The following is a 23,033-nucleotide window of genomic DNA, read 5'->3' as shown; positions in this document are numbered from 1 at the left end:
TCTGAGAGATTTAAGTATCTTTTTCCCACAAGCAGTCTTTTTGAAAGGAGAATTAATGAAATGTTGTCACAAGACTGGAGATTTAAAACTTGAGCTGTTTATTTGTACTGAAGTGAAACCAGCTGATCTCCAGCTCTGTGTTTCAGCTGGTTCATCTCATTAGCGTCTTGCAGGAGTAATGTGAAAAATGCAGTATCCATCTCAAATTAAGACGCTCCATCGTTTACTGCCTCTGAAGCTGATGAGAGGTCGAGTCCCTCCCTTAAGCAGCATAAAAAAGGTCCTGATTTGCCTTGTTTTGCTTCTCGTAAAAGAAATAGCCTAGTTGTTACTTTTTATCGTTATTTATAAAAGCACATTCACAGCCTGAATAGAGCTCGCAAAGCTCCAGAAAAAAACTTTTGTTTGATAATTGTTGAGAGTCAGTGTAAGAAGCCTTCAAAAAATTCACAACCAGCCAGGCTGAGTAATTGGGCAGCCTCGTGGCAGCTGAAAGTTAGTGTGGTCACTTTTATTGTAGCGTACAGAAAGCCTAATTGTGAAACTCGCAGGCATTCCTGAATTTGAAAGCTTTACTGGTTTGGTTTATTGGGGGAGGCAGATGAGAGGTGTAGGCTTGATGGTAATGCATATTAAAAGGGACTGACACGCTCCTTGTAGTTCTTTTCGCTTGGTGTGTAGCGAGAAAGGGGAGAGAGCATTCCATGGAGAAAAGGAAGTGACACAGGAGACCAGCAGAGATGAGCTGCCTCTGGAAGGATGTATTAAAAGGATAAGAGTATAGGTTGGCAAGCAGGAGATAGTCTGGGCAAAACCAGTCCAAAAAAGGGGCTGGTGACTGGCCAGCACGTAAAGAAGCACAGGAAATCAGAGTCATGAGGAGGAGTGGAAAAAGCAGTCTGGAGGCTGAAGTGGGCTGACATCTCATAGCTCAGTGGGCTCTGTGTTGAAGCCTGTGGCAGAAACAGCCTCAGGGGGATGTTTCTGAAGGGCTGCTTGGTGATCAGATCTGCTGCGAGAAGGCAGTGAGTGAATCACTGGTCTGGGAACTCTGCAATCCAGAGTCAGAGAGCCCAACTCTATTTGAGGGGAATGTAGAGCAGGAGCCTGATTCAGCTTGTGTTTTGCTCTTAAAAACAAAAGCAGCTCCTGACTTACGGAAAGAGGTTTTTGTCTGTATGCAAAAGGCTAGTTTGGCTTGAAGGCAAATTGTTGAGTTGCTGTAAAGCCACCTTACTTCTGGCAAGTCACCTTCACTGTAGCAAAAGTTTCAAAATCAAAATGTCAAATGTTGGGATTTCATTGTCTAATGCCTGCTTAGAGTAATGCATTCAGTTTTGTCTGCAGATGGGCAGCAGAAATATCTGTCAGTAAAAAAAAAAAGTAGGAAAGATCTGTACTTACTTTGCTGTTACCTTTATAGAGGGAGAATGCTGAGAGTAAGAGAAAGTTTCGTACCACTCCTTATAATGCTCTTCTTACATAAGTCATTAATGTGCTTGTTTGTCTTATTTTAATACCCTAAGAAGAAGGTGATTATCAAATGAAATAGAATGGAAAGATATAAGTCATTTAAAAAAAAAAAAAAAAAGAAAGAAAAAAGGAACACTTATTTCTTACATAACATATAATTAACCTATGAAGTTCTCTGCCAAGCTATAGTAGTGAGGTCAAAACCAGAACAGAATTCAAAAATGATTAGAAATACATTTGCATAATGAGCAAATCCGCAATTATATTGTAGGATTTTCTGTAGGTTTGAAAGATCTCTGGGAGTATTGCCAGCTCGTACCTGGTTGTGAAAGGCTAAAGTAGAGAACTGCATTATAAACAGGTTGTATAATTATCTGGCATTACTTGCATTTAAGCATAATGTAAGCTTGGCTTAACTTCTTTGAATTGCCCTTTGAGAGTGCATCTCTTTCTACCAGCTACAGAAGGAGCCTGAGGAGATGAGCCTGGGAGAGCCAGCACTAGGCACTGAATAACCACCTCCTGCCCAGCATGAGGAGTCTCGACAGCCATTTTCCCCTGCTTTTGTAATAACTTGCACTACGAAAGAAATTAATTGCATCCACTAATTGTTAAGGAAGACTGGGTATTTCTGTTTTGAATCGGGACTGGGTCAAATAAGTACCGTGCATCCCAGTGCTTCACGTGCTTCTGCAAGCATGTTTTTAAGACATTTTGTTCGTTCTCTGTAGATTGGGTAATTCTGATGGATTTAAGATAGAGTATCACGTAAACCCACGGTTCCTTACATTCATGTTAAATGTGATTTTTATGTGGGAAAGAAAGGGTATTAATTTTGTTCTTCAGAATAACTATAATCTCCTGAGCGGTAAAACCCTGTTAATTCTCAGGCAGCTAATCCTCAAATAATAATTCACTTAGTCTGACTTCACAACAAAAATAACTGCTTAAGTGCGAATGATTGCAACGTAGGCTCTGTTTGGCCTATAAAAGGTACCTAAAATGCAAATGTATGGATAGCTGGAAATCGTATAGCAACTTTTTCACTGCCCTCAAAAAGTCGCAATCAGGCGTTTAAAAGAAAAGGGGCAAATGTTTCAAAAGCACTGGAGCTAGAAGTTCATGAAAACTCGTAACAGAAACAAAGCTGGGCAGAAGAAAACTATAGCCAGGAATGAAATAGGATAAGCACACAAAAAAACATGAAGGCTTAATATGACTGCACAGAGCTCTTAGGATAGTCAACACAGAGGCAAAAGAGCTCAATAAATATTTTTGTTCTGTGCTTGGGAAAAAGGCAGATAGCACGTTCACATCGTGGGGTGTACGATAAGGCGCTCTCTGTTCTCACAGTGATCAAGGAGGACACTGAACAGTACTCAGACTTGAATTTGGTGTTTTTAAGTCGGAGGCCTGGATAACAGATGGCCGTGAGCTGTGGAAGAGCAGGCCGGAGAGCTGTTGTTGATCGTGTGTTTGGGTTTTGGTAGTTCTGGGAAAACGAAGAAAGTTGCCGAGGACTTGAAAAATGCTATGGGACTGCCTACTTCCAGGGGAATAAACAGGCTGAGGCCTGTAAATGTGATGCTGGCGGTCTGACGTGAGGCCTGAGGGAAGAGATAAAGTCACTGAGGTGATTTGTTAAAGAAATTGAAAGGATTGATGATAATGAGTCCTGTTTCATGGAAAATAAGTACTATCATGCTAACTTGAGAATATTCTCGGTGTAGTTGAGTGCCGTTGATGGACTGCTGTGGAGGAGACTGGGTCACCCTGTGCTTGTGGGAAAGTGGCTCTGGTGGTTGTTTATTCAAGAGGTCAGTTAATCACCTACAGTCCAGCCACCTATTCCATCTGCTTCTGTTGGTGTCATTCATAAATGACATAATTCGAGTTTGGTCCGTGGGGTGAAGCAGTTCCACGACTTGTTGCTTTTTCCTGTCAAGTAAATGGGAGTGAGCTGGGAGCTGCAGCCTGGGCTCCGGGCAGTGCTGTGGGTCGGTCACGGCCCTGCCTCTCTCCTTGCTTTGGCCAGGCTGACAGCTTCTCTGGGCTTCCGTGGGTCTGAGGGGGTGTTCGGCAGCCCCTACAGCCTGTGAAAAGCCAGTTTGAGTGAATGAATGAAACCTGTCCTTCTAGTCATTCTTCCACAATTCATCATGGCATTGTAGGCAACTACTTGGACATATAATTTCTTCGGGCCTAAATCAGGCTTGGTTTTAATTAAGCATTGCATCTGCTGCCTCATTCAGCCCGGATGAAATCCTGTCACAAAAATAAGCTCTTGTGACAGAGAGGTGTGAGATTTTCTTTACAGTTGCTGTGGTCAAAAAGGACCTTTCACTGGACTGGCTTCGGTTCTCTATTTTCATCGCTGGAGATGCTCAGCAAATAGCCAGACTATTCCCTTTCAGGTGCCACTCTCAAGTCTTACTTAGTATTTCTGGGGGTGGGGGGGGGGGTTGTTTGTTTGTTTTAGTAATTTCCATCGCTCTGTTTTGCACACTGGATAATGCTTTAATAGTTCTCCTGTATTGCTATTAATAGTAAGTTACTGTGATTGATGGTCAAAAAAAGAATGGTGAAACTGGTCTGCTAAAGACAGCTTCAAAGATTCTGCCCATCTGCATCCTGTGCCCCTTGAATTACAGGTGTTTTCCTGTCTTGGCTTTTTTTCTTTGGCCCTTTTCCTCTTGAAATTTCCATACAGGGTTTTAGTAACTTAATAGCAAACTTCAGAGTCACTTGCTGTAGTATTAGCTTAAAGTATTGATTTTGAGATACCTCTGTTCGCCTGATTTTTATTTTTTTTTCAATTTGTACTACTGTCTGGTTTCTTCTGTATCTCTTTTGCCTTTTCAAATGTGTAATTCCTCCATTCAGCACTTTTTCCTCTCTCTCATGTCTCTCTTCTCTGAAGACCCCACATACCCTGGCTTTATTGAGTTTTTGCTCTGGGTTAATTAACTTCTTGTGCCTCCAGAAGCTTAAATCACACCAGTTTTGAGCACTCTCATTTTTCTTCAGGTTTGGTCCTCCTTACATCAGAAAGTTCCTGAGAACTGTTGTTCAATTTAAACGATTTTTTTCCATCATTCTGTTGGATTTTAATGCTGTGGATTTGCTTTTCCTGGTTTTGTTGTTTAGTTTGATAATGCAAAGATTAAAAAACAGGTTTAGAAGCAACTAGTTATTCTGGTTTAACCTTGTGCGTATATTCGTGATTCTCAGACTCATGCAGCCGTGGTCGATAAGTTTCTTTGGGTAGAGGTGATTTTATATTGCCATGTTTCTAAGTTGTTTTCTGGGTGATTTTGTTGGTGGGGAGGCAGTAGCATCTTTACAAGAACTACCTCAGACATCAGGCATAGGTCAGTGAGTTTGTATCAAGTTGGATGATGCTTCATCAGAGCGTCTGCATTGCTCTTGCAGTTTCTTTGAGGTTGCAATCTATTTTGGCATTGGACTCACCTAGCACAAGGAATAAGCTGTGTTTGGTATTTTGACAGGCCTTCTTTGGAGACTGTTGTTAAGTCTGTCTTTGTCTGTATTGCTCTGATCTTCTGTCAGAGGATAGAAGTGTGTGAGATAGAAATCTGGCAGAAGTTTTGAATTGTTGCTTGTCATGATGAGCACCAGTTTCTTGGGATGCTCGTCTTTGCTGCAGCCTGAGGTGGGTGAGATGTTTGCTTTTTTACTTTTAAGTGTTTGTTTTAACAGTCAGTCTGTTCTGATCTTAAGCCCAAAGTCCAACAGCCATTGTTTTTGGTAGCTTGATTTGAAATCATACACGCCAGCATTAACCTCTAGGATGTTTCTCAGCGCTATTATCACGGTTTCGATGTTTGTGACAAGCTTTATTGCGAGGAGTTTCATCTAATGCTGCGTCAGCTGTGTTTTCTGATGAAGAACCTTCATTACCAGAACAACGTTTTTGTAGCCAGTGAGTTTTATGAGGATAAATGACTAAATTATGCATTAGAAATACCCTATTTTGTGAAGCGCTGAGAGGTTGAAAGAACAGTAGCTGGCAAATCAAGTGAGGTTGGAAGAAAGATTTGAATACTGGTTGGAAGAATTTTAAAATAGTTCAGTCATTTATAACAAAAAAATAAAATAAAATAAATTCATAAATAAGGGATGACTTAGTTAATGAATTCCTGCTGATACTAACTGAAAATTTTGTGTTCTTAGTCTACATTCATTTGCAGCACCGAAAGTCATTCATTCTATAAGTTTAAGTGCATACAGGGGGCTATCCATGTCTAAAAACCTATAGAGAAAGGTTAGCAATTACACCAAGTAAGGTCCTGATCCACATACAAATACAGGTGTTGAAACAGCAACTTAACCAGGTTCGTTCTTCCCTGTGTCGCTCAAGCAGTAAGATGAAGTAACAGTGGTTCCTTCTGGCTTCCAAATGTGTAAATCAGGGAGGGGCAGGTAGGTGGTTGTTTAATTTAGTGTTGTTAGTCTTCTGTATTTGTTGTTAGATGTTCTGCTTTATTTTTGGGGGGACTCCAGCAGTGTAAGGCTCAAAGGCGTTACCATTTCACTGCTCTGTCACGGAGCTATGTACAGTATTAGCAGGCTGCATTATCTCAGTTGCTGTGAATTCTGCATCCCCTGGCGAGTGCCAGCGCTGTGAGGATCTTCTGCTTCTAGTTGAAACGTGCTTTCTGTGTTACATTTAGTCAAGTGAGTTATGTTTTTATTTAAATTGGCTTTCTTTTTAACTAATAGTGATGGTGTTGCGGATTTGGGTGCAAAATGGGAATGATATTGAACAACATCAATCTACACAGTGAGCATTCTTGATTAATATATATATGAGCTTTATTTGCATCTTGAATTAGTTTCTCCTTGTATGTCAATATTTTGCAGAAGAGATGACACTAATGTGTTTTTATTGTGTTTACCAAGTATTGACAGAGGCAGCTCTTCTTTCCTTTTAGGAATCTGGGTAAAAATGGCTTATCTAACAGTAGTATTCTATTGGATAAATGCCCACCTCCACGACCACCGCCTCCACCATACCCTCCCTTGCCAAAGGACAAGCTGAATCCACCTACACCTAGTATTTATGTAAGTAAACCTGATGGTAGAAGTACACTGCTGACTGTCTTTTTTAATTACTTAGATACACTGCTCTTCCAGCTAGTATATAAGCAGTAAAAATGCTAAACTTAAAGAGAATTTTGAGACAGGGTTTGACTATTAAAATAGTTGTAAATTAAGAATTTCAGCAGATCAGTGAAGAAGGGGAAAAACAACTTGAAAAATTTGTAGTTTATGTTTTAATACTTAAAATATTGGTGGAATAAGCAAAATGGTTCAGTGGATACAAAGCTTTTCGTTTAAGTTCATTTAAGATGAACTTTTTTTGCAAGTGACAGTTTAAGTGATGAATGATCAAATAATTAAACTGAACTTTCTGAACAGTCTACTTCAAAATATACTAAGGAAAATTAACAAACGTTGAGGTGATGGTAACAAGAAAATGTCATAATTAGGAAAAGACAAATTTTGTTAATAGAATAGTTCAGTTGGAAGGGGCCTACAAAAAATTGCCTGTTAGGTAGGTAGTTTTTTTTTTTTTTTTTTTTTTTTTCTTATGCAACCATTTAAAGTTCTGTTCTGGAAACAAAGTTCTGTAATAGCTTTATGAAGTACTGTAGCCAACTTCCTTTATAATGGAAGAGTAAATTACAGTATATCCATACAGCTAATGTAAAAACCTCAGGCTGGCTTTATTCAGATGAACTTTAGGACCAGCAGCACTTGGCAGCTTGGTGTGATACTATACAAGCAGTCAGCCTAAGCACTAGATTAGGATGGAAGCAATAGTGCTGTGTTCAAAGTGTTGCACCTGAATTAATCTACCCAATTACAAGTCCATCACAGCTTCATCGGCTCTCTGCAAAGCTGGTAAATCCCCATGTTGCAGCATACTGGATAGATGTGCCAGTATTTGGGAAACCTGTATTGTGTTTTGTTTATTGAAAGAGATGTTTTCGGCATCTATGCTGTCTCTGTCTACAGTATCATTGGTATTTTGTTCACAGTCTGCAGGATTTTAAAAGGTTCATAGCAATTAAAAATAAAAGTCAGGTGAAACTATAGCATAAAATTGAAGTCATAGATGTGCAAAAGCATAGGAAAATCAAATAATTTTTAGTTAATGTGAGATATACTCTGAGAGTACTCTTTTTAATTATACTGTTTCTCATGTACATTATCTGTAGGATTAGCTTTTTTGACTTCTGAAAAGAATGCTAGTATATTATCCTGCTCTTCAGAGAATTCTGCAGGTTCAGAGAATTTACAAGGCTACCGTCAGATAAAGAAATAAACTGCAGGAAACCTGAGTTGCAAAAGCTGAAGCAACCTGAGAATAATTCATGCCAAGAAATAAATTACAATAATTAATTAATTTCAGATGGAGTGAACCCAGTTTATAACATGGAAATGGTTGTATGGTGTTGCTGTTCAATCCCCTCAGTGCAGGGAAATGGTTAAAATTCCCATCTTTTTGTTGTTTCTCATTTTTTATTACTCTTTCTTATTTTACAAACAAGGAGTCTAAATTCATCTGACATCTAATATTCCATTATGATTTTACAGTTGGAAAATAAACGAGATGCTTTCTTTCCACCTTTACATCAATTTTGTACAAATCCAAACAACCCTGTTACTGTAATACGTGGCCTTGCTGGAGCGCTTAAATTAGGTAACTTTACTTTGGTTTCTTTTTCTTTGAAAAATGTATGCATTTAAACAAAAAGTTTAAAGTTTCTCAGTTCTTAAAAGTGGAATTTTTTTATAATACTATATTACTTTTGTATTTCAATTAATTAGGGTAATGTGTTGTCACGTAGCTCACTACTGTTTCTAACCTAGATCATCTCTGAAAAAAAAATTCCAGCAGATTTTGTTGATCATGGAGAAGAACTGAGCTGTGGGCTTGGGGGCTTACAGATGGTCTTTTTTCTTATGGAAGCTATGGCTATGTGTCTTTGTGCTTAGATTTAGTGATCTCACTGTGTAAAATATTTTGAACTTTGTACCTTGAAAAACTGTCATTGCTAGTAGGAAGTGGGTTACATAATGGAAGTACATTCATAGAGCTCTAGTTGTCTGAAAAATACTTCATTGGTAATAGATTTATCCATGTTTATAGATTTTTCTTGGAATATACATCTTACAGATGCTGGAATATAGCTCATACTATAGTAGCTGCCAAGTTCCTGTTGTGCAGAAAAGCTTTTTGAGTGTTATCAGAAGTGTTAATTTTTAAGATACGGGGGGGCTGTATTTTGAAGGCTGAGGTAAAAATATGTTTTAGATTAATCCTTTAGATAATGTTATGTATTAATATCTTATATTCCTGGAACTTTTGTAATATTTTAACTATCATTTGTGAATTCTATTATTTATTAGATTTAGGACTCTTCTCTACTAAGACATTGGTAGAAGCAAATAATGAACACATAGTAGAAGTGAGGACACAACTACTGCAGCCAGCAGATGAAAACTGGGACCCCACTGGAACAAAGAAAATATGGCGTTGTGAAAGCAGTAGATCTCATACAACAATTGCTAAATATGCACAGTACCAGGCCTCTTCGTTCCAGGAGTCTTTAAGGGTGAGTCCATTGTTCAAGTTAAAACTTACAAACTGTGTACTAACTCTGGAACCAAATTGTATTAGTAATGGCTATTGGGAAAAAATGCACTAGTTCTAAGGAAACAGAGGCATTCCCGTCAGCATGAAGAGCACAAATAATTTTACAAATTCCATTATGAATAGAGAGTCAAACGGTGTTCAGGGTGTTTGTTCCCACCAGGTTCTTAATGTAGACTTAATTTTCTTAATGTAAAGCTCCTGGCTGTTACATGTTGTAAAAGCTTGTTACCTTTCAGCTTTTGTATAGTGATATCAAAATGCATATTAAAACGCATAGAACTTCAGACAGTTTTCTTATTTGTATTGCTTCTAATTTCACACACGCTTTGAAATGATATTTCTTACTTCTTCATAGCATGCTTAATTAATCTATGCTCATACTTCTCTTTCAGCAAAATGGTTTAAAATACTGTATTAACATTTCCCCCCCTCAGAGTGTCTGCTTTGCGTATTTGTTACAGCTGGGCTCCAAACATAACATTTTCTGTTTAGTATAGAAGTTGACATACATTATACTTTATTGATACTAATTTTCAATATTTTTGTTGAAGTAGTGAGTGCATCCTTGTAATTAGCTGTGGGCATTCATCTAAGGCGTATGTTATTGAGTGTTGTGAAAAGATTAGGGTAAGGTGAAACAAAAGAAAAGGTATTATTGACCAGTTGTTGATTAGATAATTGGGAAAACACAGGGAATCAGTTGTTGGTTGCAGTTCTCACTGCTGTTATACTAAAACAACAATGGTTTCATAAAGGGAAAAAGAGAAATTCTCAGTTCAAATTTCATGAGTTAGAGGAAAGGATTTAAAGCAAAAAAATGAATCTGTGGTTGAAGAAAAGAAAAGGCAAGGTAGTTACAATTTGAGTGAGACTGGTATAGGATGAGGAAAAGGCAAAGGAATACTACTGGGAGGTGGAGAGCACTGAAATCATTAAGAGTGTGTAGATTGGCCTAGCTTGGGACTTGCATGGGATTTTCTGTGAAGATTTGTACCAGCGTTGTATTCTTGAGCATCAGTTCTGAGGAGCTGGAGAACATGGCATATGTATAATGTTACAGAAAAGTACGTTTAATAAAGTATGTAATTGGTTATGTATGAGCTTGTCAGCGGGAAAGTCTCAGCTTTGATTTGGCACCAAGAAGCGACTGCAGTATTTTCTGGTGTTGTGGTGGTTGTTGTTTATTTTTTCTGTTAGAAATTGGGAGTAAAAATATAGCATGTAAAATAATTTTCATAATGACAATTTTTCATTTTTCCTTTGGAAATCAAAACGACGTTGTTCTAAGTGCATGTGCTTCTTTTGCCTAACACTGCTTTGTCCTGTCCTTAGGTGACTTTTGTAGTGTTCAAATGAAAGCCATGTTTCTTCTTTCTACTGACACAATCATGTTGGCTAGCCTTAAGTGACCTTCTTTTTTTTCCCTCTAACAACTATTACATTGCTTTTCTAACATGTCTTTCAGGATTTCATAAATCCATCATCACTAGGTTCCTTTTTGTTTCTCTTTGTCCTTCATTCAAAGGATGAATAAGACTTTCTCAGGTACATAGGGCACTTTGAGACTTAACAACAATCCCATTCAGAGACAAAGATCTTTGGAAAGCATCCAGGCAGTTCTTTCCTACTTTTCATCTTACTCTTTCACCTTCTTTGTCCATCTAGTTGTGAAAAAAGAAGGTTTTAGAATAGGATTTTGAGCCCTCTCTGCTAAAAAGATAAAATTACATCATTTAATATTAGTTAGACTTTTTCCAGTAGTCATGGTCCAAGTACTGCAGTGCTAAAATAGCAGATGGCTATTAAAAATTCAAAAGACTTTGTATAATGGATATTATAAAATGAATTTTATAAATATTAGTCATCCTAGTTTCACGTCAGGAGACCTGTTTGATTTTGAAGGTAGATAAATGTTCTCGTCTAAAAAAGTTAGCAGTATTCATTTAGATTGGTTTCCTTTTCACCTGCATAATGAAGCGAACCAACACATTAATTTGCCACTCTAATATAGGCTAACAGAAATATTTACAGTGTAGAAACTTCTTGTTTCCTGGCCTGAACTTGACTGAATTTTTAGTTATGAAGAATTTTTTTCAATGTTTTTGACTAATAACTGGTTCTTATATATTTTAACAGTAATGCTCATATAATATTCCAGAAATAAATATTTTAAAAGTTGTACGACCATCTTGAAACAAATGTACTTAAGTCTGTTAGCAGGCTATCACTTCATACCTTTATATGCCTATATTTTATATATACACTTATTTTATATTTAAGTTATTTAAATGTTATCATTTATTTAAATTATTAAACATTTTCACAATTGTATTTTATAGGAGGAAAATGAGAAAAAGAGTCACCACAAGGACCACTCAGATAATGAATCCACATCTTCAGATAAGTAAGTGTGGTATTAATATGATAATTCTATAGCTGGTTTTATGTGCTGTTTTTTTTTGTTTGTTTGTTTGTTTGTTTTTGATTTTTTTTTTTAAACACTGTTCTTACTTTCACATTCATCTGTTACATTTTTTGTATTTACAGCTCTGGGAGGAGGAGAAGAGGACCTTTTAAAACAATCAAGTTTGGGACCAACATTGACCTGTCAGATGACAAAAAGTAAGTCTGATTGCAGTTTCTTTTGCTCACAGTGGTATTCTACAGTGTGATACTCCTGGAAAACTAATGCATTCTTCTCAGAGGTCAGTTGGTTTGTTGATAAACCCAATTCCATTTGGAAGCCCCATTACTGCAATTAAATTGTTACCTTTAGTATTAAAAAGTTGTTATGAATCTGTCTTGCCTTAAAATCTTTTTTCAAACTTTTCTTTCCAGGATCTTTATTTTTTCAGTAAGCAACTTTAAGCATCCATCAGTCACTGTTCTTTCTAGTAATCCTTCTAATACATTCCCTTGTTTCATTCTGATGTTTTAAATTGTTTTCCTCCCTTCTCCTCCATCCCCTTTTGTTCCAGTGCTCATTCTTCTTGTTTCCATTTTCTGTTAGCTCTTGTTTCACTACCCAGGAACAGAGTTCAGTATAGGTAGCAAAAAACAGACTGATGCATGCATGTAGATAAGCCATGATACTCACCCAGAATTAAACACACACACACACAAAGGGGAGGGGTGGAAACACAGAGTATTCTTTAGACTAGAGATATCTTTGTGAAGCCAAGAAGTGGAGGAAAGTAGCACAGAAAAACTTGAGAATGTATCAGAAATACCCTGAAAGTCCTTTTTTTTTTTTCAATCTCTACTTGGAAATGTATGGAAACATATACTATTACATATAGGCCATCAGTCCCACCAGCTGCAGTAGAAAAATTCTGATGTATTTCAGTAATTATAGCAGGAAAAAATGTTATAGTGTCGGAAACTGAGGAATAAGGCCTGCTTAAGATGCTGATAGGTCTTTTGTGGCGTCTTCTCTGGAATATCATTGTGTATACAGATGTGTGTTTAGAGATTGTTATGAAATTTTAAATATTGATTGTTTTTTTTTTCTAAAGAAAATTCCATCTGTAGGTACAAAATTGTTGCCAATAAACTATCCCTGAGAGCAGTGCTTTGGGTGAGAGAGACTTTAATCTAAGCACGACTAACCTGAGGCTCATAGGAATTGGTTTTGATACTTTAAATAGTTCTTGAAGGATCACAGACAGATGCAAGATCATCTGATCTGCAGTCTCAGCTTTTGCTACAAAAAAAATTTCCCCCTCAACTAACCTGTCATATGTGTGATTACATTTGGAAATATTTTGGAATCATGAGAGTAACACAGATACCTGGGTGACATTACTGAGCTCCACACTTAAGTTAGGAGATTTTTGTGGTTGAAGATACGTTTTCACTAATACAAATATTCTGTTCCATAGCATGTGCATACAGTTAACTATATTCTTCGTCACAGCAATAGTGTTTGCAAGTTAAGGTGTGTTCAGTCTTCCTAGCAAATGCCATGTCGTCATTATCATTTGGATCTTGGAAGTATTTCAAAAACAGTTCCTGACTGGGTTAGAGTGTGGGGAGAGCAAACTTGTGGGTTTGCTTGGAAAAGATATACACCAAGCTGTAAATTGCAAGCAGGATTTTCCAGTGGTATAGCAACTGATTGCATAACTGCAAGATTCAGTTAGGTCACCAGGTCTTCTAGTTCACAATTAAATAAAAATTGCCATCTAAATTTCTGTAGCTATCAAGTAAGGTTATTGCATTCTGTAAACTTCCTTCTTTAAAGATGGTAAGTTACACAGTAGAAGGTTGTCTCCTCCTTCATCACTAACACTAATAATTTTTTAAAAATATTTGTCTTTCCCAAACTCTTAGAAGAGTTTTAGGGATTCACAGTTTGTCGATTTGCTATTTTGCTGCAGGTGGAAGTTGCAACTCCATGAACTGACAAAACTTCCTGCTTTTGTACGTGTGGTATCAGCAGGAAATCTTCTAAGCCATGTTGGTCATACCATCCTGGGCATGAACACAGTGCAGTTGTACATGAAGGTCCCAGGAAGCAGAACACCAGGTGAGTATAATCTTTGCATGGAAAAACAGCAATAGAAACAAACAAACAACAACAACAACAACAAAAAAAAACAGGTTCTACTGTTGTGGTGTTAACTGCACTGCAAATTTTTCTTATTTTCTAGCAGGTTTGAACAAGATAAAATAGCACACATTCAGAATTTTTTAATTTCTCATTTAACTTAGTTCTGCATGTGCAAACCACTGAATTTCCGTGTAGTGGAAGTTTATGGATTTCTGCAGTGCTTGGTGGTTGTACTTTTTAAATTCTCAGCTGCCTTGAGAATAAGACCCTGTAATGAATAGTGTTGTGGTGGGACACTGTTGTGGGTTAACCCCCAGAGGTCACGAAGCACCACACATCCTGTCACTGCCACCCCTCCCAGTTGGATGGGGAAGTGAATCACAAAGGTAAAAGTGAGAAAACTCTTGGGCTGAGGTAAAGACAGTTTAATAGGTCAAGCAAAAGCTGCGCACACAAGCAAAGCAAAGTAAGGAATTCATTCACTACTTCCCATTGGCAGGCAGATGCTTAGCCAAAATTAACTCAGTCCCAGCCAAAACCAGTACAGGCACTGGACTGAGACTTGTGGGATCTGGACTAAATTTCAGAATCTCTTTGTGCTGAAGTACTTCTTTAGATAATTCTATTAGGGATTATGGTTCAGTTTTCCAGCTGTCAAAAGAAGATAAAATTCTGGTATTTCTACATTGATTTTGAAAGCTCTTTGGGACAGATTTTCTTGCCACTTGTCTGCTCAGTGCCTGAAGTCATGGAGTTTTGCTCCTGACTGTCAAGAGCTGTCACAAAACACAAAATCGAGGTTTTAGCATCTTGAAGCATTTATTTCTACTAAAGGGGAGTTGCTTATGTGTTGGCCAGTTTCATAAGATTGGTAATTCCAATTTTGCATTTTCCACAAACTAACAAAAGCAGAATTCTCTTGTCATTGACAACTTAATTACATTTCTTAATACTGTGAAGCCCCTAAACAATGCAACAGGTATCATATAAAAACTTAAACTGTTTTTAAACTGTTTATATAAGTATATATGTAAATATATGTAAATATATAAAAATAAATAAAAATTGTAAAACTTTTTTTTTTAACTGTTTTTTTGTTTTGTTTTGTTTTTAGTAACTGTAACTAACTTTGCATTTTCATGGTGTTATTTTGATAGCTCAGCCTTACATAACGTGTATTTCTTTTTCTCTAAATTTCAGGTCATCAAGAAAATAACAACTTTTGTTCAGTAAATATAAATATCGGTCCAGGTGACTGTGAATGGTTTGTTGTCCCTGAAAGCTATTGGGGTGTCATGAATGACTTCTGTGAAAAGTAAGCTGGGCATGCTGTTCTCAATTTTTATTGAGTTCTCTGTTCCTTTATCAGACCTAGTGGGAAGGGGGAAAGTACTCACTGGGGATGTTAAAAGTGGGTATTTTATGGGTTTTCCATGTAGTTTGAAAGGTGTTTAAAACAACTCAAAATGCAAAATCTAGAATGTCAAAATAGAGCATTTGTGCAACGTACAGAAACATGGATTGCCTTAGGTGCCCTGTGATAGTTTTTCTCTCAGAAAATAATGTTGCCACATCAGATAATCTGTCTCAGTCCTTGCTGTTTATCTGGACATTTTATTATGCATGTTAAAGCTAACCCCTACTCTTAACAAATGGTGGTGCTTTCATAATGGCTTTTAGGGCTGTTGTAGTAGGGTAACGGAAAAGAATTGGGGGGTCAGGGAGCTGGGTTTTTGGTTTTGTGTTTTTTTGTTTCTTGTTTTGTTTGTTTGCTTGTTTTTAGGAGTGATGGAGTGAAGTATTTTCCTGGTGATGCATGCTGTTAGTCTTGATTATGATTAATGTACATGTTGTACTCCAGCAAGTACCCGGCCATGCTATTTGGCACAGCTTCTTGCAGCTTCTAATGGCAGAGCTTAGTTTACCCAGATTCTAGAAGGCGTCATGGCATGCTTTACATACACTTACGAGTTTGTAACTTGCTTTAAAAAGTTGAGGTATACTGAACATTGGGTAATACTGGACTTGCTCCAGAATTAGAGCTTGTATGTCCTGCTTTGTGTAGAGTGCGTGCTTAAGGAGAAGGAGAAAGGAAAAAAAAAAAAAAAAAATAGGAGGAGTAGGTGTGTCCCCTCCTCATGCCATGTTCGTTTGATCTTAAGGGAGATTTTTTTTTTTCTCATCTTGCAAAATTAGCTGATCTAAACTGTTGACATTTCTTCAGAACTTCTCCAGAGCTCTGCAAATTCTTCTCAGTGTCTGTGTATTTTCTGCCTGTACACTGACAACTGTTCTTATGTCATCCACCTTTACAAAGATTACTCGCCTCAGAACTGTAATTCCACTGATGCAATTGCAATGTCTCTGATGGCAGTATGCTTGTTGCCCTTATGGCAGTGCCCTTCTAAGCGTGACAGAGAATCTAAGACCTTGGTAACCTCTTAAACAGTCCAGAGTGCCTGATAGAGGCACTGAATGGTCATTGAAAACTGAATTGCCAATGTGCAATAGAAAAATCATCTAAAATTGAGATGAGAAAGGGAGAGAAGTGTGTATTTTGCATAACCATACTAGAAAAGATTTCATTGTTGGGAAATTCATATGGAGGCCTTTTTGTCCTGCTTCTCAGGACAGGTATAGTATTTCTTGTCTGAACATAGCATAGAGTTGTGCCTAGCAGTTGAGGTAGTACCAACAGGTCGTTCTTGTGTGCATGCTTGCAGTGACAGCATGAGTACATGTTTAACGTTGCTTGAAACAGAAAGCATTCGTAAGATGTGTATATCAAATTAGTTGCTCTGGTTAAAAAGAAAACTACATGCTGCACCGATGTCACACTAGATCTAACCAAGAATTTCTCTTCCTCAGCATTATTAATACTGGGAAATTTAAAGGAAAATAGAACTTAACTGGAAGCCAGGAACTGACTTCACACGAGCAGAAGGTTAAATATTTCAATATATGGCAGGGTGTAAGACGTTGAATTAGGATCTGAAATTTTATAGATGAAACTTTCCATTTGTCTAGTCCTACTGGGTCGGTAATTAGTTGCAGATAGCATTTTTGATGGTGATCACTTTTTACAGGTAATTTTATTGTGGTATTGACTACTAATACATACGCTGATAAATGCTGAAAATTGTTTCTCCTCTCGTTTCAGGAACAATATGAATTTCCTAATGGGGTCTTGGTGGCCAAACTTGGAGGATTTGTATGAAGCCAATGTCCCAGTTTATAGGTTTATTCAAAGACCAGGGGATTTGGTGTGGATAAATGCTGGCACTGTTCACTGGGTTCAGGCTATCGGTTGGTGCAACAACATCGCTTGGAACGTTGGCCCTCTTACAGGTATGGTTGAATAGCATGTGTGCTGAAGTAAGGTCATACTATCCTATGTAAGCTGTGGAACCTGCCATTTCTTAATAATTTAACAAGTTTGCTAGATAAAAAAAAATGATTTTTTTTTTTAACATTTTGGTGTCTTGAAGCATTAAATAATTTCATTGGTAAGAGGAAGTGAAAACAGCAAGAATGCAGTCATTGCACTCCTCTATCTAATGGACTTCTAGAAATTACAATTGCATAGCAAACACTAGCAGGACAAAGTGTTGAGATGAATTCATACACTCTGTTTTGTAGGCTATTTTCTTACCTTTCTCTCCCCAAGCCTGTTCTACCCAAAAGACTATGCTACAGCTTACTTTCAAATTGAGGATTTGTCTAATCTCATTTTTTCAGGACAAGAGATACCTAACAGCTCCTTAGTGAAAGCATCAGTAAACACAAACAGTTGATTAAAATATATATATTTAAATGAAGGAATGTAAGATTTTTCAGGCCTGCTGCTCTGGAAGCCTTTATTTTTGAACCATGGTTTAGGAAGATTTTTAGGTGTGAAGATGGGAAAAAGTTCACAGCAAAAATAAGGAGATTGTTAGGAATTTGGACAGAATGTCAAAAAAAAAAAACACAAAACAAACAAAAAACAACAAAAAGAAACACACTGTTTTCTTGAATAGTTTAAGTTGTATCTTTATTTCATTATGGTGCAATAAATAGGGTGTCTCCAGGATTATATGATCAATTGATACAGATATCACATATTCACTCACAGTAAGTTTTGCAAAACATTTTTTTAAAAAGTGTGGGGTGAGTAGGCTGCTTAATGAAAAAGTCTGACTCACTGCACAAACCTCTCAAGGTGCAGTCTTCCTTCTCAAATTATATGCTGTAGCACTGTGAAATGATAAAGAATATGCAGACATTGCAAAAGTCTGCAAGGTGCAGATATTTCAAATGTAGATATTTTTTATCTCAAATGTTTGAGAAATTAAAGTAACCCTTTTTGAATTCATGTTCTTTGTTCAGCATAGAAATCAAACAGTTGTAAATTCTTGTTTTCACAGGTGGTTGTTGCTACTGTGGTATTATGTTCTTTCAGCTTCTGAAATATAATAAATAAATGTTTTAGAGATTATTGTTTTTTTTTTTTTAATTTAAATATAGTTGCAGCGAATAGGCTGTTTAATCTCGCCCTTAAAAGCCTAGATTTTAAATATAATCAAATTATTTTGGATTAAGTTGGCTAATTACTTCTGTGATTTTCTATAGCCTGTCAGTACAAATTGGCAGTGGAACGGTACGAGTGGAATAAACTTCAGAGCGTAAAGTCCATAGTACCCATGGTTCATCTTTCATGGAATATGGCTCGAAATATCAAGGTCTCAGATCCAAAGCTTTTTGAAATGATAAAGTAAGTTTACTGTTAATATTTCCTATATCCATTTCCTCTTCAACCATAAAACAAGAGTTAATCTGTAAATAGCCCTCTGTAAAACTTCTGTTCCTGAGAATCAAGCCAAAATGATTTCACAGTCTGTTTTTTAAAGAACCCATTTTTAGATACTGATTGTAATACATTATATTTGATGATACTGTGACATAGCTTGAGAATGATCTAATTAACCTCTGTTGTTAAATATGCAATAGACTCCAATACAGCGGTTTACAGAAGCAGTTGACTTAGACAACAAAACTTGTTCAGAGTGTATACCATAAGAAATAACAAATTTAGGTTATCAGTCGAAATATTAGAATCATTACTTACTTTTACAGCAAAGTTAAATTTAATTTCTAGAACCTCTCTTTAGTTAAGGCTCACACACTGTCATTTGGAAATCCAATATAAATTTTTAAATAAGGCCAAGTAGGAATTGGAAGCCTCCTTCCCTTTGCTCGCTCTTCTGAACAATGAACTGATCTCTAAAATGATACTTGAGTATAGGCACATTTCTCATACACTTACTCCAAAATGCAGAAATATTCCTGACTCAGAGCATCTTTAGTAATGTTTTTAAGAGTGCTACTTCAAGCAAATATAAATCATTAAATCCAGGGTAAGGAATAAATGGACATTTCAGCATATATCATAGGCTTGTCCCAAAGAAACTGGAGGAATAAATTCCAAAATGAATGATTCATCATGAGAATGCTATGGTTACAGCTCTCTGTTTTTCTTCAACCAACCAGAAGAACTTAGGTACTTAGAAGGCTTAGGTACTTAGAAGGCTTAGGTACTTAGTCCTTTCAGCATGCTGGATCAACAGGCATTGAATCCTTCTATCATTTGACAAGTAAGATGGTAACTATAAGGCACAAGAGTGTTGCAGGTTGAAGACAGGTTTGTAGTAACTGCATAACTAGGTTTTGGAATGGCACTTAAATATGAATACTTTTTTTTAAAACATATCAACAAATATCTAGATTGAAGAAAATATTTTTTGAATGTTTGACAGTCTTTCCCCTAAGTTATGAGCAATCGTAGTCAGGATGCTAGCTGTTAAAAAGGGAGAAGAGAAATTGAGTAGTCTACTGTTAGAATTGAGAAATGGGACAGGAGTAAGTGTTGGGAAGGAGGAAACCAAGAAGTCTATTTTAAAAAACAAACAAAAACTTATTTCACAGATTATTTATCTTCCCAAGCCCAGCAGGTATTGTAAATGTCAGAAGAGCTCTAGAAGGTTTTTGGCAAAATAAGATTTTACAATAATTTGGGAACTGTATTTTGCATTCACACAAGGGTGGTGGGATTTTTTTGGCCATGGTTTAGGTTTAAAAGGAGAAAAGCATTACTAAGCTAGGCATCTTTCTCCAAGAGAAGATCTTAAAATGTTGTGAAGAAATACAGGGAACAAAATGGATGTTTCCTACTGTCTTTATTTGGTAGCAGCTGAGATTTTTGTAGCAAGGTACCTACATTTTGGATGTACTTTACAAATAAGGTTGCTGAGAGCTGATTGAAAGTTTGGTCTTAAGTACACTTGGTATTTCCATGCTACTGACACCATTTCTGGTTTACTTAGATTAAGCTCTCCGTCTAAGTTGTCAACCAAATCCCAAGTTTCATGCTTTGCATGCAAAGGAGGGGAAGAAGACCCAATGATGAGCTCTAGTATGTTACATCTAGGAACAGTAACCTCAGATAACTCTTCACTGTGGTCTCTGCCCTACTTATGATATAGCTGTAACTAGAAATGGGTGTCACCAGCACACACAGTCTAATATACTAGACTGTGGCCTTACATAGACAGTGGAAATGCAGGAACTGTCACAAATCCCCATACGATAGGAAAGCAATTGCATAATTTTCCCTGGAAATGCTTGTATGGAGGAGAATAGTACCAGCTGGCAAGTAGCTATCATCATTTGCAGCCTAGATTTTACTATATACAAAATATAGGCTTTTGTGTGTTTATATTTGTGTCTATGTATGTGTATAAAAACATCTAAGGAATAGTGGTTCCTGATACAGCTGATTCAATTTTAAGTGGAATAGCTAACTGTTCATTTGTCATCAGGAAAAAAAAAATGTATCAGTGACATGGCTGTCATCTTTTCTACCGAAGTGGAGGTCCATATATCTCAAATTATGACATTGAAGATATCACAAGCATTTAGATAGCTTGACTTCTGTCTCTGGGGCTTCTTAGGTATCAGAATATCACAAAAGAACAGCTTTTGGAAAATGATAAAAAGTAGTTTGTAATTCCAATTTGAAAGATAAATACAAGTGTGTCTCACTAGGTTATCTGAGAAGAATATATATAAGTATTCGGAATTAGATTAATGATGAAAAGAAATAGAATAGCAGTAGGAAAAAAAATCAAAAAAAGCTCTTTGCTTTTCGAAGGAATTTGTAGTCTCCTTGTGTTTTTAGGTAATGTACGTTTTAGTGCTGCCTTGCTCTAGATAAAAGACACAGAGCAAAATCTGAAACTTTCTCATGAGATGTTTTCTAAAAATTTTATGTTAACAGTAAAATCCTGGGTGGGAATGCAGACAGATAAAATGATATAAACTTGACTGAGAGAGCACAACCCTCAAAAAAAGAAAAATTAACAGCAAAACTTAAATGGAAAGACAGAAGGACTTCCAAATGCCTCTGAGGAAGAGAAAAACTTTAGAGAGAGTGGGAACATAGCAAAAAGGCATAAAAAATAATTTCAAAGTAACTGAAATACTAAGTTCTTTTACAAAAATAGTTTTATAAATGTAAAACACCAGGACATGGGAGAAATGATTTTGCACAGAATCATAAAGCCAGATCACATTTCAGTGTCGGTAGGGAAGCCAAATAGCTGGAAGATACAAAGAGGTCAGTTTTGCAATGGTCTCCACGCATCAGAAGCTTTACTGGTTATCTAAATATTAGAACAGGCTTCTCAGCACACTTTCAAAATCTTCTCTTAAATATTTGAATTTGACTGGACATGATTTACTCATACTCTTTATGCCATACCTATTAAGAGTATTAAGAGTATGAGGTCCAGGTGTGGCAGAATAAAGCAAGCCTACAATACTAAAAGCCTATCCCACTTGCACACCATGACTCCATTATGCACCTTTTTTGCTTTCTTTAGGCTTCTCCTACTTTAGGAAATTATGGTACGGAATTTCAAAGTGATACTTTGTGTGCTTTCTCCCATTCTTTGATAGCATGAAATAGTTAATATCTACATTTTCAAGTGCCATTACTCAGATCTGAATTTCAGCCAAGGAGGAGTAATTCACCTCCTAGCTATTGTTTTTGGCTTTGGTTGCAATTTTGGCAAACGTTGCAGTGGTGTTGTTTGTGGATTACATTTTGAGCAATTCTTTCTTCGCAACCGTAACTCTAGAAAGGTCTTTGAAAATAACACTTTGAAAACTCCTTGGGAGTCACGAATGGAGAACAATGGCTGCAAGTGGGTAGATGTGCTTCTCGTTGCTCTTTGACGTACCCAAAGACTGTTCCAGATGACAGCACAAGAAAATGGTAGCTTTTAAGATTATTTCAGATTGAGCTGTATTGCATAAAAGAATGCTATACCAAAGATACTGAACTTGTCAGAAGCATTTCTAGCTTAGTCTAACATTCAAGTGAGTTAATGCATGATCTATCTCATACGGTTGGCCTTACCATCATGAGTGCCATTAACATCAAACTTGAAAAGTGCTGAAGGAGTTACAGCGAAGTGAACTGTTAATTTCCTTGAAAATCGGTATATGAAAATAAGTTTAACTTAAAAACAAGCTTTTAATTGTGCATTATTCCTACAGTAAGGGTATAAATGAAGCTAAAGACTTGTTTTTAGTGAAGATGAACAATCTGAATGTAAAACATTGAGAGGAAAGTATCTGAAAGTAAGCCTAAAATTCTATTAACTACTTGGAAACACATGAAAGAAACATTTGAAAAAATACAGAACGTAGATATTACATGTTGAAGGCTTTAGAATGGGAGAAGGATCAAGTTGAAAACATTTTGATAGAACTCTTGAGCACTTTGTTTTCTGTCCAATGTTTATTCTTCCCCTTACATTTTTCAATCTTCCTTCTGCATCTAATGAGCATGTAATGTAACCACCCTGTGGAGGAGAAAATTAAAGGCTGCAAAGGCAGTGGCTCAAATAAATAAGATAGCTGAGAGCTAAAAATTACTGTAAATAACATTGTAATTTAGAAATCTGGTGACCTATTTTGCCAGCTTGTTTTTCAGTGAATGTATGCTGCTCATACAATGCTAGAAAACAAGTTGCATTTTCTGTATACAGTTCTCTTCTGTACTTTCTCTCTCTCTGTCTCTCTCTCTGTCTCTCTTAATCCTCAGCAGAAGAATGGCAGAGAATTGTTGGTTTTAATTTGGCCAGTTCTTCATTCATAAGATGTATTTAAAATTAATTTTAGTACATTTTAATTTTTTCTTTCCTTGAAGGAACTTCCTTTTCTAATACCAACCTGTCCATTCCTGTTTTTTTTACATGGATGATGATGGCTTTTGGT

General features: G+C 36.7%; 1 protein-coding gene across 17 annotated transcripts in view; it reads left to right on the top strand.

The window, feature by feature from the left end:
• The window catches only part of KDM6A (lysine demethylase 6A), a 150,747-nt gene that overhangs the window by 121,336 nt on the left and 6,378 nt on the right, over positions 1-23,033 (top strand). For all 17 annotated transcript variants that reach the window (XR_011097577.1, XM_068685617.1, XM_068685671.1 and 14 more), the window contains 9 exons: positions 6,429-6,558; positions 8,098-8,203; positions 8,914-9,119; positions 11,500-11,564; positions 11,708-11,782; positions 13,540-13,688; positions 14,913-15,027; positions 16,873-17,060; positions 18,324-18,465. Coding sequence is in view for 16 of the 17 variants with exons in the window: in XM_068685617.1 (XP_068541718.1) it covers positions 6,429-6,558; positions 8,098-8,203; positions 8,914-9,119; positions 11,500-11,564; positions 11,708-11,782; positions 13,540-13,688; positions 14,913-15,027; positions 16,873-17,060; positions 18,324-18,465 (1,176 nt within the window). In the remaining variant the exon portion in view is untranslated. The remainder of the gene's footprint in view (positions 1-6,428; positions 6,559-8,097; positions 8,204-8,913; positions 9,120-11,499; positions 11,565-11,707; positions 11,783-13,539; positions 13,689-14,912; positions 15,028-16,872; positions 17,061-18,323; positions 18,466-23,033) is intronic.

This window comes from Anas acuta, chromosome 1, assembly GCF_963932015.1.
Source record: "Anas acuta chromosome 1, bAnaAcu1.1, whole genome shotgun sequence".
NCBI classification, from domain to species: domain Eukaryota; kingdom Metazoa; phylum Chordata; class Aves; order Anseriformes; family Anatidae; genus Anas; species Anas acuta.
This window is presented reverse-complemented; position numbering and strand designations above follow the sequence as displayed.